Source organism: Brassica napus, chromosome C7 (genome assembly GCF_020379485.1).
Source record: "Brassica napus cultivar Da-Ae chromosome C7, Da-Ae, whole genome shotgun sequence".
In the NCBI taxonomy this organism is placed as follows: domain Eukaryota; kingdom Viridiplantae; phylum Streptophyta; class Magnoliopsida; order Brassicales; family Brassicaceae; genus Brassica; species Brassica napus.
The window spans coordinates 16,213,376-16,226,452 of NC_063450.1; the positions used below are offsets into that span (position 1 = coordinate 16,213,376).

The 13,077-nt window shown below is 39.0% G+C and overlaps 4 protein-coding genes across 4 annotated transcripts; all 4 read left to right on the top strand.

Annotated features, from left to right (window-relative positions):
- Positions 1–2,889: 2,889 nt before the first annotated feature.
- Positions 2,890–4,265, top strand: LOC125590444. Its single transcript, XM_048764009.1, has 3 exons — positions 2,890–3,726; positions 3,806–4,012; positions 4,094–4,265. The coding sequence occupies exons 1-3, from the start codon at positions 2,890–2,892 to the stop codon at positions 4,193–4,195; spliced, it is 1,146 nt and encodes a 381-aa protein (XP_048619966.1). The 3' UTR covers positions 4,196–4,265.
- A 216-nt stretch (positions 4,266–4,481) lies between these two features.
- Positions 4,482–6,625, top strand: LOC106442315. Its single transcript, XM_013884015.3, has 4 exons — positions 4,482–4,693; positions 4,762–5,094; positions 5,182–5,535; positions 5,640–6,625. The coding sequence occupies exons 1-4, from the start codon at positions 4,484–4,486 to the stop codon at positions 5,919–5,921; spliced, it is 1,179 nt and encodes a 392-aa protein (XP_013739469.3). The 5' UTR covers positions 4,482–4,483; the 3' UTR covers positions 5,922–6,625.
- A 286-nt stretch (positions 6,626–6,911) lies between these two features.
- LOC106442314 lies at positions 6,912–9,707 on the top strand. The gene is made up of 4 exons (XM_022713638.2): positions 6,912–6,940; positions 7,019–8,627; positions 8,712–9,337; positions 9,416–9,707. Exons 1-4 carry the CDS (start codon positions 6,912–6,914, stop codon positions 9,705–9,707), a joined length of 2,556 nt encoding a protein of 851 aa, XP_022569359.2.
- Positions 9,457–10,930, top strand: LOC125590326. Its single transcript, XM_048763788.1, has 2 exons — positions 9,457–9,888; positions 10,206–10,930. The coding sequence occupies exons 1-2, from the start codon at positions 9,784–9,786 to the stop codon at positions 10,818–10,820; spliced, it is 720 nt and encodes a 239-aa protein (XP_048619745.1). The 5' UTR covers positions 9,457–9,783; the 3' UTR covers positions 10,821–10,930.
- Positions 10,931–13,077: the final 2,147 nt, after the last annotated feature.

Consider the following 13,077-nt stretch of genomic DNA (forward strand, 5'->3'; position numbering starts at 1 on the left):
GTTTTCCAATGGATCGATGAGGAAGAACCTTTCGGATGGCAAAAGCAAGCTCTGATTGAAGCTAGAGACGAAATTTCTGAACAAAAGCGGACTATCATGGAATTGAAGAAGACCATCTCGCACCTCCAGAGTGATTTGGGCAAAAAAGCAGAAATAAAAGGAAGACATCATTAACGGGTTTCTAAATATGTGAAGAGATGTTTAATTTGTCCTGCAAGCTTGTATTTTGGTATCTCAACATCTGCTGTAAACGTGTTATAACCTATGAATTAGTTATGAATTAGTTATTTAAATTTGCAAAGGTATTGTTCCAACAGAAATTATATGTAGTATTGGGATCGAGGAACTACATTTGGGAGGAAACGACAGATGTTAAAACATAAATGACATAGGAGAAAACCAGAGAGATTTCCCTGTCAATAATATTTAAAGGATGTTTGCAATGTTGACGCAAATCCAAAATAGCCTGCAGTTTTTGCAATCACCTTCTAAGTTGTCTGCGTAATCATGGCCATACACGCACCTGGGTGTCTTGATAACGCCATCATCCGGGAACTTGAAAGATTCCCCATATTTGTTGCAGTTCAGGTCTTCCGCTCCAAAGGCTTTCAATTGGTTCTCTATGGATTCTCCCATTTCACAAGTATCATCCGATCGAAGGTCATGGTGATATGCTGCGAACAGCTGAAACACTTTGCTCGCTTCCTTGTCGTTGCCAAGACAAACATTGAATATGGCGACAGCTAGGGTTGAGAATCCATGCATTGGGACATTTGGTTCCAATATTTTAATACTCTCCTCAAGTCCTATGCTCGGTGCTGTAAGGAGACCTTCATAGTAGATTGCCTTTCTGTTGCCAGCACTGACACACTTGAGATGAAACTTCCGGAACTGACAACCTTGGCGTATTTGACATGTGACAAACCCGTCCTCCATTTCACTAACATCGCACTTCTTCAAAACTGAGGGCTCGTGTGCGAGGGCGTAACCGAGTTTTCCAGCCCGCAGAAAAGGGCCAAGATTGTAAAATGATTCCTCTCCGACAAGCTCAATGATTTTGCACACAATTTCCTGGGGAAGATTTGGGAGTACGTGAGCTTCCATACTATTGGGGTCACTTGTTGGAGTTTTTTTGTGGTCTGTTTTATGGTTGGTATGAGAGGGATTATAGAAATTTAATAGACAGGTTTGTAGAAAAAACGTGTGAGGTTAATACGAGAATTTATTGTCCCACCTACATTTGAAACCTAACACTGTCAAATCATGTTTTAAAGGGTCAATAAAAAATCCATTATTTCGTTTGTCTCGGTATAGGGTTAATGCGTCTCCTCGATATAATGACTTATACGGACGTGACCATCGTAAATAGACAACCCTTCGCTTGCCGCCGTCCGCTCACTATAATTACTGAATTTTGGACATCATTTGCACAATGCTGAAAACACAATCTGGCTATAATGGCAGAGACGACTTTTCTAGATCTCCCTTCAGAAATCCAACAATTGATTGTCTCCTGCGTCGCAAAAATTTCCTTTCAAGATCTGTATAGACTCAGATCTACTTGTAAGTCAATGCGTGCGCTGGCAGACACGCCTGACGTCTATTCTTCGTTTGATCTGTATAAATACCCTTGGTGGACAGGCTTGCGTGATACGTTGTTGAGAAGATGCTACGATGTCGGAAACCCAAGTACTCTTTACATCAAGGGTGTTGAGTATTTCTACGCCCTACAACGCCACGAAGAAGGTCTTGCTTTGATGAAGAGAGCAGCGGATGCTGGATATGAACGAGCGTTGTATACCTATGCAATGACTCGCAAACTCTACTGGGATGATGAGCAAGTTCATGATCATGTCAACAGATCGACCCTTGTTTTATAATTGCCCCAGTGCACCTACGTTGGATTTCGATTGGGATCTGTGGCAGATGGAGTTAAGCAAGACTGAAGACATGTGTAACCGATGCTTCTGGATAAAAGAGGTTGGTCTTTTCCTCCGATATTTTCGTTGCGCCACGAGTTTTCCGCCCTTCGACAGTTGGCAGTAATTATTATTTGTTGTAATGCATTTACCACATTAAGCATTGTTCTAATTCCGTTGTCGAGTATAACATTAGCTGTTATTTTGGAAAGTGACGTATACCATCAAAGCTAAGGAGACAAACTCCAACATCGGTTTATCGTTTCTTTACTCATACAGTTATCATGAAAAGATAAGACCACTACAGGAAATGTGGGTATTAATAGCGTCGTAGCATAGCGTTTTTTGCTTCTCTGCTATTGTATATAAACACGGCCCTTTATAATAGCGTTTTTGAAATGTATAAGCTATCTTTGTAGTCGCGGGAAAATAAAATAATTCAGCCGCGTTAATTTGGTAAGTGGAGGCGCCTTACCATTGCAAATCAAAAACTAAATGCTATCGTATATGAAAAAATATATTAAAAATAACTTAAGTATTAATCGAAACCGAGACTTCATTCTCTTCACTTCACTCTCTTCACATTCCTCAAAATCAAAACCGACTCATCGAAGTTCTTCAGAGTTCTCTCGAGTCGAAGCTTCAATTGGTATGAGTTTCGATTTGATTCTGAGTTTAGAATAGAGACTGGTTCTCTCGAGTCGAATCTCTTTGATTTTGGGTTTCTCTTTGATTCAAATCTCTTTTCACATGCATGTCCGCGTTAACACATGATTCGATTTTGATTGTGGGTTTCGATTAGGTTTCGATTAGGTTTTGAATATGATTGTGGGTTTCGATTAGGTTTTGAATATGATTGTGGGTTTCAGTTTGATTTTGAATATGATTGAAGGTTTCGATTTGATTTTGGGTTTAGATTTTTTGATCGAATGGCTTGATTTGATTTTGGATTTGTTTATCAGTTTCAGAAATGGCAAAGACAAGAGGACAAGTTGGTTCTCGTCGGAGTAAACGTAATCAAGGCTTGGAGGTAGTAGATCAAGAGGACAAGGCACCGCAACTAAAAGTGAAGAAAAGAACAGCAAAGAAAACGGCTTCCCCTAAAAAGAATTTAGTTTTAACGCCAACGAGAAGAAGTAGTAGAATCAAGAAAGTGGCTGCTGAAGATGATTACATAGAAGATGTAACACCTCCTAAGGATGATGAGGAGGTAGAAGATGTTACACCTCCTAAGGATGATGAAGTACAAGATGTAACACCTGCTCAGGATGATGAAGTAGAAGATGATCAGGCTGAGAAGTCAATGTCTGAAGAAGATAAAGACGATGAAGAGGATGTCAATGGGAAAGAGGATGAAGAAGATGGCGATGTCAATGGGAAAGAGAATGAAGAAGATGGAGATCTCAATGGGAAAGAGAATGAAGAAGAACCGGCCAATATGGAAGATGATGGAGTTCTTAATGAGAAAGGGAACGAAGAGGAAGCTTGCGAAGAAGAAGCTCGCGATATGGAAGAAGATGGCACTGCGCAAGATGATGAGATTCCTAGTACTGAAGGAGTTGAGCTAGCAGGGGAGGAAGTTTCAAAAAAAAATAAAAGAGGACCTACAAAGTTGCGTAGAGTGGCTGAAAATCCCAATGATAAGATTATGGTCACATTCAATGACATTGGTGAGCATGTTGGACCTGGTTCAGTAACCCTATCGTCGTTTCTTGGTCCTCTTGTGAGGGAACATGTTCCGGTTACACTTGCCGATTGGAGAAAACTTGATGCAGCGACTAAAGCAACAATGTGGGAAGAAATTCAGGTTTGTATATATATTAGTATGTTTTGTTTAACCGCAAGATGAAATTATAAACATGTTTAACTTGATTATTGTGATGCAGGGGAGGTTTAACTTGCAAGAAGAGTGGCAGAAAGCTGTTATTTTCAAGCAGCTGGGAAATGTGTGGAGGGCTGGGAAGTCAAGGCTGGTGTCACAAGTACGTGTGGCGAAGACTGCAGCTGAGAGAATAGCTTTAAAACCGAGCAACATCCCATCCCTTCAACTGTGGAACACTTGGGTTAAGAGTAAGACTACCAAATCTTTCACAGTGAGTTATCTACAACTAAGTAAGTTTCATCCTTAAAGGTCATGTCTGATGGATATAATCAATGTCATATTTATATTGTAGGAAACGAGTAACAAGTACAGAGCGATGAGAAGAAATCAGATTCCTCACACCACCAGCCGCAAAGGAATGCTTCGTTTAGCTGATGATATGGTAAAAGAGTAGTCAAACATCTACATATTGTAGATCAGCTTGTTAGATTAAAATGGTAGTGAGATATGTTTGTTTTCATATAGAAAAAAAAGAGTAAAGACCCAAGTAAGGTGAGTAGATCCAAGGTTTGGATTGCGGGACACACTCATGCTGATGGCAGACCTGTGAAGCCCCAGTTTGCTGAGACTATTGTAAGCATTATGGAAGTTGTATATTGTGTATAGTTAATAGACTATGGCAATGAATGATTTTGTGTTTAAATGATTGTATCAGGAACAAATACAGTCACTTGACAGTCGGATGGACTCCACATCAGCTGCTGATAACATAAGGGAAGATGCTGTGAGCAAGGTTTTGGGAAAAGACAAACCTGGACGAGTAAGGGGCTTTGGTAGAGGGATTACAGCTAATAAGCTAGCATATCTGCAATTTAGAGACGCTAAGATTGCAGAAATGAAAAGTGAGATTGAAGAGTTAAAGGGGATGGTGCGAGAATTAGCTGAGAAGAAGGTAATCCTTTTCATTACCTTTGGTCAATTAGTTTTAAGACATTTACGATTTCCGTTGCCTTTTCTCAGAAAAGTAATGTTGATGCTGAAACATCTGAGAGTAGTGGTGGATTCAAAGAAGGAGTCAGAGTACAAATACTGGATTGGATTGAATCAGAGGATGTTGTTGTTGGTGAAGGAGAATTCTGCTCTGCTGAACCGAAGTACAAAATTGGTCGTATACCAATTGGTCCTAATGCAGTGGCTATCGTAGTTAAGTATGCACTAAGCGCATCAGCTTCACTCTGGAGGCCTACTACGGATGTGTTAACTCTTGATGAAGCTGTGGGATACAAGATATCTTGGCCAATGGATAAAGTGATTTTGGATAAGGATCCAAACTGTTCTGAAGATTTATCTATGGTAAATTTTCAAATCTTGTTTTCTTCTTACAACAATTGAGTCATCTCTAATCATTACTAAAATTTCTAATTTCAAATCTTGTTTTAGCAAAGCAAGGAAGGTGAATATCGAAGATGCAAGATATATGATTGGACCAATGATGGGGACGAGGTCATTGCTGAAGGTCTCGTGTGCTCTTCAAAATCCAAAGACATGGTTAACAACATACCTCTGGGTCCCAATGCTGTTAGTGTCGAAGTAGTGAAGGTGTTCAATGATCAAGCATATTTGTGGAGGCCAACCGCTGATATGTTCTTGATTGGTGATGCACTTAGCGAGAAAATAGCATGGCCAGTCCTAAAGGTTGAAGTCATGCCTACACCTGCTACAGAAGTAACACCAACTAAATGTGCAGGGAAGAAAATAGCATCACCTTCGAAGCCAGCCAAGAAAAAAGCAGTGGTATGTAATTGACATGAAGTTAAATTTTTTTATTTGCCTGATGATTGATGTTGCGTCCTTGATTGATGTTGGAACTTGCTTCTGTCATCTTGTTTGAGTTGTAGAGTCCAGGCAGCACTAGTTCGACCAGAAGTCCGAAGCAGAAGTGCACTCTCTTGGATTGCAACAACTCTGGACGTAAGGTAGCTGAAGGAAGGGTAGCTTCAACGGATCCGAATGAGTTGTGCCACTTTGTACCCCTAGGTCCAAATGCAAGCAATGTGTGGATTGATGTGGCTAAGATCGGTGATGCAAAAGTCTGGAGGCCAAATTCAGAGATTGAATACATATCTGATGCAATGGGTTCGGTTGTGGCATGGCCAAATGACAAAATCAAGTTTGTCTAAAATTGTCGTCTGAAACATTTTTCAAGTTGGTTCTCATCGGCTATGTATTTCTAGTGTGTGATCGAATGTTTATGTACTTTTTTACTCGGTTGAAATCATGTATGATATTATGTAACAGTTAGCAGACAAAAAAACAAAAATTATGTGTTATATTATGATATAAGGTTATGTGTTTATATTAAACCATAAGCTTTAAAAATTAAATCCACAGACGGTAAGACCAAAAATTAAAATCCTATACCCTAAAGTGAAATCCCTAAACCCTAAAGTACAAACCTATACCCTATACCCTAATTGTACTTGATTTCACAATTTTGTTCATTCTTAAAAGGATATTGTAATCTTAATTTCACAAAACTGATTAGTTATAAATTTTATAAACACTCATTTGTTCAAACCCTATACCCTAAGCCTTTGTACATACAAATAAGTAGTAGTGTTTATGAACATATGAGCTAGATTGATCAATCTTATAAAAGCTCTCATAAAAAATTTATATTCATACAATTTTTTTTTTGTAAAATTGGAAAACTGAATATTTGATTTTTAAGATTTAATTTAATTTTTTTTTGCTTCAAAATCATATTTATATATTAATTTCCAGATTTCAAACGAAATTAATACCTTGAGCCAATAAGGAGTAACCTCCAAGATTGCAGACGTGGCAAACCATATGCCGATGGATGTGTCTTCCCAACTTCAATCTTAGCCATTCTTTTTATTTTTTGAGCCAATGAGGAGCAACTACTAAGATTGCACTCGGATTAATCATAGACCGTCCGATTTCTCTCCAAATCTTTGATCACAACCGTTCATTTTTTTCTGTCTCTGTTTGCACTCGGAAAATTTCAGAACACAACATCTCTCTTTCTGTCGAAACTCCTTTCTGTCTCGCGATCTAAAATCGAAAAAACCCTAAAGAAAGCACATGTATCTCTCGAGCTAAAATCAAACCAGCTGTTCCTGTATTCGCCGATTGAAAGTAAGCAAATGGATAAGTCGTGGATTTGGCTTCCAAGGTATAACCTAAAATCCCTCGATCTCATTTCTACTCGCCGATTGAAATAAAGCTAACTTCTTTTGTCTGATTCTTGTAGGAATAGCCACGAGTATTCAGAAGGAGCAACTAATTTTGTGAATTCGTCCGCAAAAAGATTGGGAAGTCTGTCTGAAATGCTATGCCCTTGTAGAGACTGCCGCAATCTGAGCCATCAGTCACTGGATAAAATTGTGGAGCATTTGGTGATTAGGGGTATGGATAAGAAGTATAAGAGTTCTCGTTGGAGTATTCATGGAGAAAAAAGAGATTCTGCAGAAGACAGTGTTCTTCAATATGAAACAGAGGCGTTTGATTTGTTTAAGACAATATTCTCCATGGACGAAGGTGGTCCAAACCCGACAACTGACAACGAAGACGATGAAGCACCAGAGGAAATTGAGTTTAAGAAAAAGCTCAGAGACGCTCAAACGCCATTATACTCGGATTGTCTCAAGCACACAAAGGTTTCAGCTATCATGGGACTTTACAGATTCAAGGTTAAAAGTGGTGTGTCGGAGAACTACTTTGATCAGCTGTTGGTTTTACTTGAGGATTTGCTACCTGAAGACAATGTTCTTCCCAAGAGTTTAGCTGCAATCAAAAAATTTCTGAAGATCTTTGGGTTCGGCTACGACAGTATTCATGCTTGCAAGAATGATTGCATATTGTATAGGAAGGAGTATGAGAACCTAGAAAGCTGTCCAAGATGCAAAGTTTCAAGATGGGAAATGGATAAGCACAGTAATGAGTTAAAGGTGGGGATTCCGGCAAAGGTCCTTAGATATTTTCCAATCAAGGACAGGTTTAGGAGGATGTTTAGATCACAAAGGATGGCTGAAGATCTGCGTTGGCACTATACCAATGCCACTGAAGATGGTACAATGCGGCACCCTGTTGATTCTATCTCTTGGGCACAAGTGAATGCTAAATGGCCAGACTTTGCTGCTGATCCACGGAATCTTCGACTTGGGATTTCTACAGATGGGATGAACCCTTTCTCCATGCAAAGCACCAATCACAGCACATGGCCAGTGTTGTTAGTGAACTATAACACGCCTCCAACCATGTGTATGAAGGCTGAGAATATAATGCTGACTTTGTTGATCCCTGGTCCTACTGCTCCTGGTAACAACATTGATGTTTACCTAGCACCACTGATAGACGATCTAAAGGATTTGTGGGCTGAGGGTATTGAAGTGTATGACTCATTTGCGAAGGAGAACTTTAATCTCAGAGCCTTGCTGCTTTGGAGTATCAGTGACTATCCAGCCTTAGGAACACTGTCTGGATGTAAAGTAAAGGGGAAACAAGCCTGCAATGTATGTGGAAAGGATACACCTGCAAGGTGGCTTAAGTTTAGCCGCAAGTTTGTCTACATGAGTAACAGAAGGAGACTACCGCCTGGCCATCGTTACAGATATAAAAAAGCTTGGTTTGACAACACTGTGGAGGAAGGGAATGCTAATAGGATACAAACAGGCGCTGAGATATATGAGACACTACAAGCTTTTACGAATGATTTTGGTAGACCTCTAGAGAAGGAAAAAAAAAGGAAAAGACTAGAGTTGGAAGATGATGAGAGGTTACAAGAAGAAGAGTGTGAAGAATCAAATGAACTATGGCGGTGGAAGAAGAGATCAATATTCTTTGATCTACCTTACTGGAAGGTAAACTATAGTAACTGACCTATATTATCTGATTACTGGAAGAAGAGATCAATATGTCTAACAGTTTCTTGTTTAATGTGTTAGGAGTTGCCTGTTCGTCACAATATTGATGTTATGCACGTAGAAAAGAATGTGTCCGATGCTATATTGTCTCTGTTGATGCAAAGTGCGAAGTCAAAAGATGGGTTGAAAGCAAGAAAAGACTTAGAAGATATTGGAATCAGAAAGCACTTGCACACAGAGGTGAGGGGAAAGAAAACATACTTACCTCCTGCTGCCTACTGGTTATCGAAGAGAGAGAAGACCATTTTCTGCCAAAGGTTAGCTAAGTTTAGAGGCCCTGATGGTTATTGTGGTAATATTGCGAATAGTGTTTCAGTTAACCCTCCAAATATTGGTAGTTTAAAGTCGCATGATCATCATGTCTTAGTACAGAACTTGTTACCAGCTGCATTAAGAGGGTTGTTACATAGGGGTCCTAGGATAGCCATAAATAGATTATGCAGTTACTTCAACAGGTTGTGTCAGCGCATCATTGACCCAGAGAAACTTATATCCATGGAGACAGAGTTTGTGGAGACAATGTGTCAGCTGGAGCGCTTCTTCCCTCCAGCCCTTTTTGATATCATGTTTCACCTTCCACTACATTTATCAAGAGAGGCACGGTTGGGAGGACCAGTTCACTTCCGATGGATGTATCCCTTCGAAAGGTTTGATCAACATCTCTCTTCAATATATCCACTTCCCACAATGATGTTTGACTAATATTCATATTTCCTGAGTTATAGGTACATGAAAACACTAAAGGCTTTTGTTAAGAATTATGCAAGGCCAGAAGCATGTATGGCTGAGGCGTATTTAGCTGGAGAATGTGTTGCATTTTGTTTAGAGTTCCTTAAAGAATCAGTACCAGTTCAAGAAGCAGTTAATCGTAATGAAGATGTTGAGGCTGATAGAATGGTGGTTGAAGGCCGACCTCTGCAGAAGGGTATAGAGGTTACCCTGTCAGATAAAGATAGAGACATTGCACATCGATATGTGCTAATGAACATGGCATCTTTGGATCCCTTTCTTGAGTAAGTAATTCTCTATGTTTCTTCTACTTGTTTTACTCATAATTTCATTTTCATATACTGTTGTTTAATTTAAAATCAGGATGCATTTGGAAGAGTTGCAAGCTAAGGATGCTCGATTGGCTAAAAATGAAACTTTGTTATGGAAAAACCATACTGAACACTTTACAGAATGGCTTAAAAATAAGGTTACAAACTCCAAATTCTTTTCTTGATTATTATTGTAAATACTGGTTAGCTTGTTTGGTGATGACTGGTTAGCTTGTTTGGTGATGACTAGTTAGCTTGTATCATGATGCCTGGTTTGTATCTTGAAGAACATGTCCATATTTTAGCGAATTGATGTCTGAGTAGCTTATAGCTTGATGAAACTGTCTGGATTTTTAGTATTTTTATGACTGGTTAGCTTGTAGATTGATGATTGGTTTCGTGGTACATATTATCATGTTTTGATTATAATTTAAGTACCTCGGCTTGATGATAATCCTCTGATTTCCTGCGGCAGATTCATTTAGACTCAAAAGATAGTCATTCTAAGGAGATAAGGTGGTTGGCATTTGGACCAAGAAATGTTGCTTTAGCACATAAAGGATTCATCATCAATGGCCAACGGTTTCATACTGATGCGGTCAAGCTGAAGACACAAAACAGTGGAGTAACTTATGAAGCCTTTAGCATGTGTAGATCAAGTGCAAGAGATATGAGACAGGTCGCGGATATGATTACATACTATGGAGTGATAAAGGAGATTTTGGTCATCGACTATCACATGTTCAAAGTGCCACTCTTTAGATGCAACTGGGCAAACACAGCGAATGGTGTGAAGGAAGAAGATGGCTTCACTCTTGTTAACCTTCATATGAACCAAGCAGCCTATTTGAAAGATCCATTCATTCTACCTTCTCAAGCGAAACAGGTTTTCTACTCTAGGGAGGATGATGCTTCAAATTGGTATGTTGTTATGAGAGCACCACCTAGAGGTTATCATGAGTTGGAAACAGAAGAGGATTTAGGTGGTGCTCCTTTACCTGTCCAAGAAGTTGATGATATGGGTGATGATATGGATGATGATAGTGTATATGTTAGGGATGATTGTGAAGGTTTATTAGTGGTAGATTGATGATATGTTGTATGCTTGTGTGATGGTTTGTATGAATGTGATAATGTTGTGTTATGGGATTTGAATAATTATATTGATTTTTGGAATTTTAATAATTTATATTGTTTTTATTTCATATTTTCGAATTAATTATTTAAAAATCAATTCAATAATTATTATTAATTAATTTTGGGATAATTATAAAACTAATTAATAACACGAAACATTTGCTATCTTTGCTACTAGGAAAAATCAAATTATTTGGTTCTAATAACATTTATTAAACGTTATTATAAATACTAACAATTGCGAACACAAAAGCGCTATTGTTATACACTTAGTAATAGCACAGAGGAAAATCGCTATTAAAAGGGTTGGACTTTTTATAACGGGTGATGTCAGAGCGTCCAAGGAAACGCTATTAAACCAAAATGATAGCGCTTTTCGTCCGCTATTACTAACCACATTTCCTGTAGTGGACTCGGTGTACAACATTAAAACAACGGTGTACACGATTTATAAACCAAACAATGCGTTTTACATAATATAATACAACAACCGTTACAAGGTCTAAGAAAGTCAATACATATGGTTGATGTGAAATGTCAGACTTGGTGTGCATCATTACGCCAATGGTGTACGATTTTTAAAGACCAAACAAAACGTTTCACTTTATATTGTACACCAAACGTTACAAGGTCTACCACCGACAATACATGTAGTTCATTTTGTTCAATGATTTGACTTTATATAATACAATCAAACATCACAAATAGTTCTAATTATAACACAATAACATTCGCAATCATTTTGTTCAATGATGTATACCTTCACGTAGTTACAACAACATTACAACAACGGTGTACGAGGGTTACGAGGTCTACCAAAGTCAACACATGTAGTTGGTGTGCAGTGTTTTAACTCAGGTGTACATATCTAGAAATACCAAAGTCAATACCGATAAACTTTTTTGTTTCTCGATGATCATAAACGCATAATCACACAAACACACCATAAATATACCATTAAGTTCCATTTCGTTCACACAAACATAAGTACCATTGGGTTTGAACAACATTCTGACAAAGAAAACAACTTCAAGTTTACTCATTGTTTACTTTAGCATCGCCCACGAATTCTTCATAGTAGTCCATTGCATACTGCTCTCGAAATCTGTCAACATCTTTGTCGGTAATCCGACTCATTTCCTCCGTTAAGCCGGCAGCATGCATCTCTATGAACTTGGCAGCACATGGCCCACAGTCGCCACCCCTTTTGTTGTGATAAATGCCTTCTGCGCGGCTCCAAAAGTAAATTCGAAGACCTTCCTTCACCTTATAGCATTTATGCCCCGCATATTTTTCTAATATATAAGGCAACGACTGTACAACCGAACACATATGTCCTTCCGCAACCTCGATCTCATTATGAGGAACATAGGAATCAAATACCGTCACATGACCTTCAGTCAGCTTAATGCAGAGACCAACCCAGTGATCTCCACCCCAATTCATCGGGGTGTACACGGTGTCGACATCGCGGCCAAGTCCCAACTTCATTTTCTGCCCCTTGCTCTTTCCTGTCACATACTGTGCTACGTTTTTCCCCCATTCGAACTGCAGCTTATCATTGTCTGCGCTAAAGGCACTCCAGTTTGACTGAATGGTTTTTATAAAGTACTGATCCAAGTTCACCATCCTCTCCTTCTGTAGATAAATCCCGCGACGCCTCCACAACATGTTCATTATCACATGCATGTGCTGTCCCAAAAAAATATGTAACAAATATTAGTTACATAAGGTGACTGTCAAAGGTATAATGTGACGACGATGCAGAGCTTAATAGTACCTCGTCAGACATCCATTTCCCCGGTTCAGCAATTTCAAGGAAGAAGTGATTACACACAGAGTGACCGGTAGCGATATCCCACATCCTGCAAATTTAACCAACAATCAGGAACTTATGCACGAGTGTATGTATATAACCTTAAAAAGAGTTAGAAACTTACTGCTCGGGGTTTTTCCTCAAAATTTCGGCAAACTTCTTAAACTGTGTTCGATTCGTTTTGGCAATGGGCTTATACTCAACCTTCTCCTCGCTCTTAAACAACTTTTTCACCCTTGGGTCAGGGGTGTACACTCCAGAAATCTTGCTGGATCTCATGCGATGCCGTTTACCACCACTGCTCACATCTTCAGAGTCCGCATCCGTTTCACCACACAGATCATGTGGGTTCTCTTGTATCTGGCTATCAGTGGACATGTCATCTTTACAACTG

Excerpts from the sequence above, each read along its gene's own strand:
- LOC125590444 (XM_048764009.1), top strand. The coding sequence starts at position 2,890 with ATGGCAAAGACAAGAGGACAAGTTGGTTCTCGTCGGAGTAAACGTAAT. Across the intron at positions 3,727-3,805 it reads CAATGTGGGAAGAAATTCAG|GGGAGGTTTAACTTGCAAGA; the intron begins GTTTGTATATAT and ends ATTGTGATGCAG. Across the intron at positions 4,013-4,093 it reads AGACTACCAAATCTTTCACA|GAAACGAGTAACAAGTACAG; the intron begins GTGAGTTATCTA and ends TTTATATTGTAG.
- LOC106442315 (XM_013884015.3), top strand. The coding sequence starts at position 4,484 with ATGGACTCCACATCAGCTGCTGATAACATAAGGGAAGATGCTGTGAGC. Across the intron at positions 4,694-4,761 it reads GAGAATTAGCTGAGAAGAAG|AAAAGTAATGTTGATGCTGA; the intron begins GTAATCCTTTTC and ends GCCTTTTCTCAG. Across the intron at positions 5,536-5,639 it reads CAGCCAAGAAAAAAGCAGTG|AGTCCAGGCAGCACTAGTTC; the intron begins GTATGTAATTGA and ends TTTGAGTTGTAG.
- LOC106442314 (XM_022713638.2), top strand. The coding sequence starts at position 6,912 with ATGGATAAGTCGTGGATTTGGCTTCCAAG. Across the intron at positions 8,628-8,711 it reads TTGATCTACCTTACTGGAAG|GAGTTGCCTGTTCGTCACAA; the intron begins GTAAACTATAGT and ends TTAATGTGTTAG. Across the intron at positions 9,338-9,415 it reads TGGATGTATCCCTTCGAAAG|GTACATGAAAACACTAAAGG; the intron begins GTTTGATCAACA and ends CCTGAGTTATAG.
- LOC125590326 (XM_048763788.1), top strand. The coding sequence starts at position 9,784 with ATGCATTTGGAAGAGTTGCAAGCTAAGGATGCTCGATTGGCTAAAAAT. Across the intron at positions 9,889-10,205 it reads CAGAATGGCTTAAAAATAAG|ATTCATTTAGACTCAAAAGA; the intron begins GTTACAAACTCC and ends TTCCTGCGGCAG.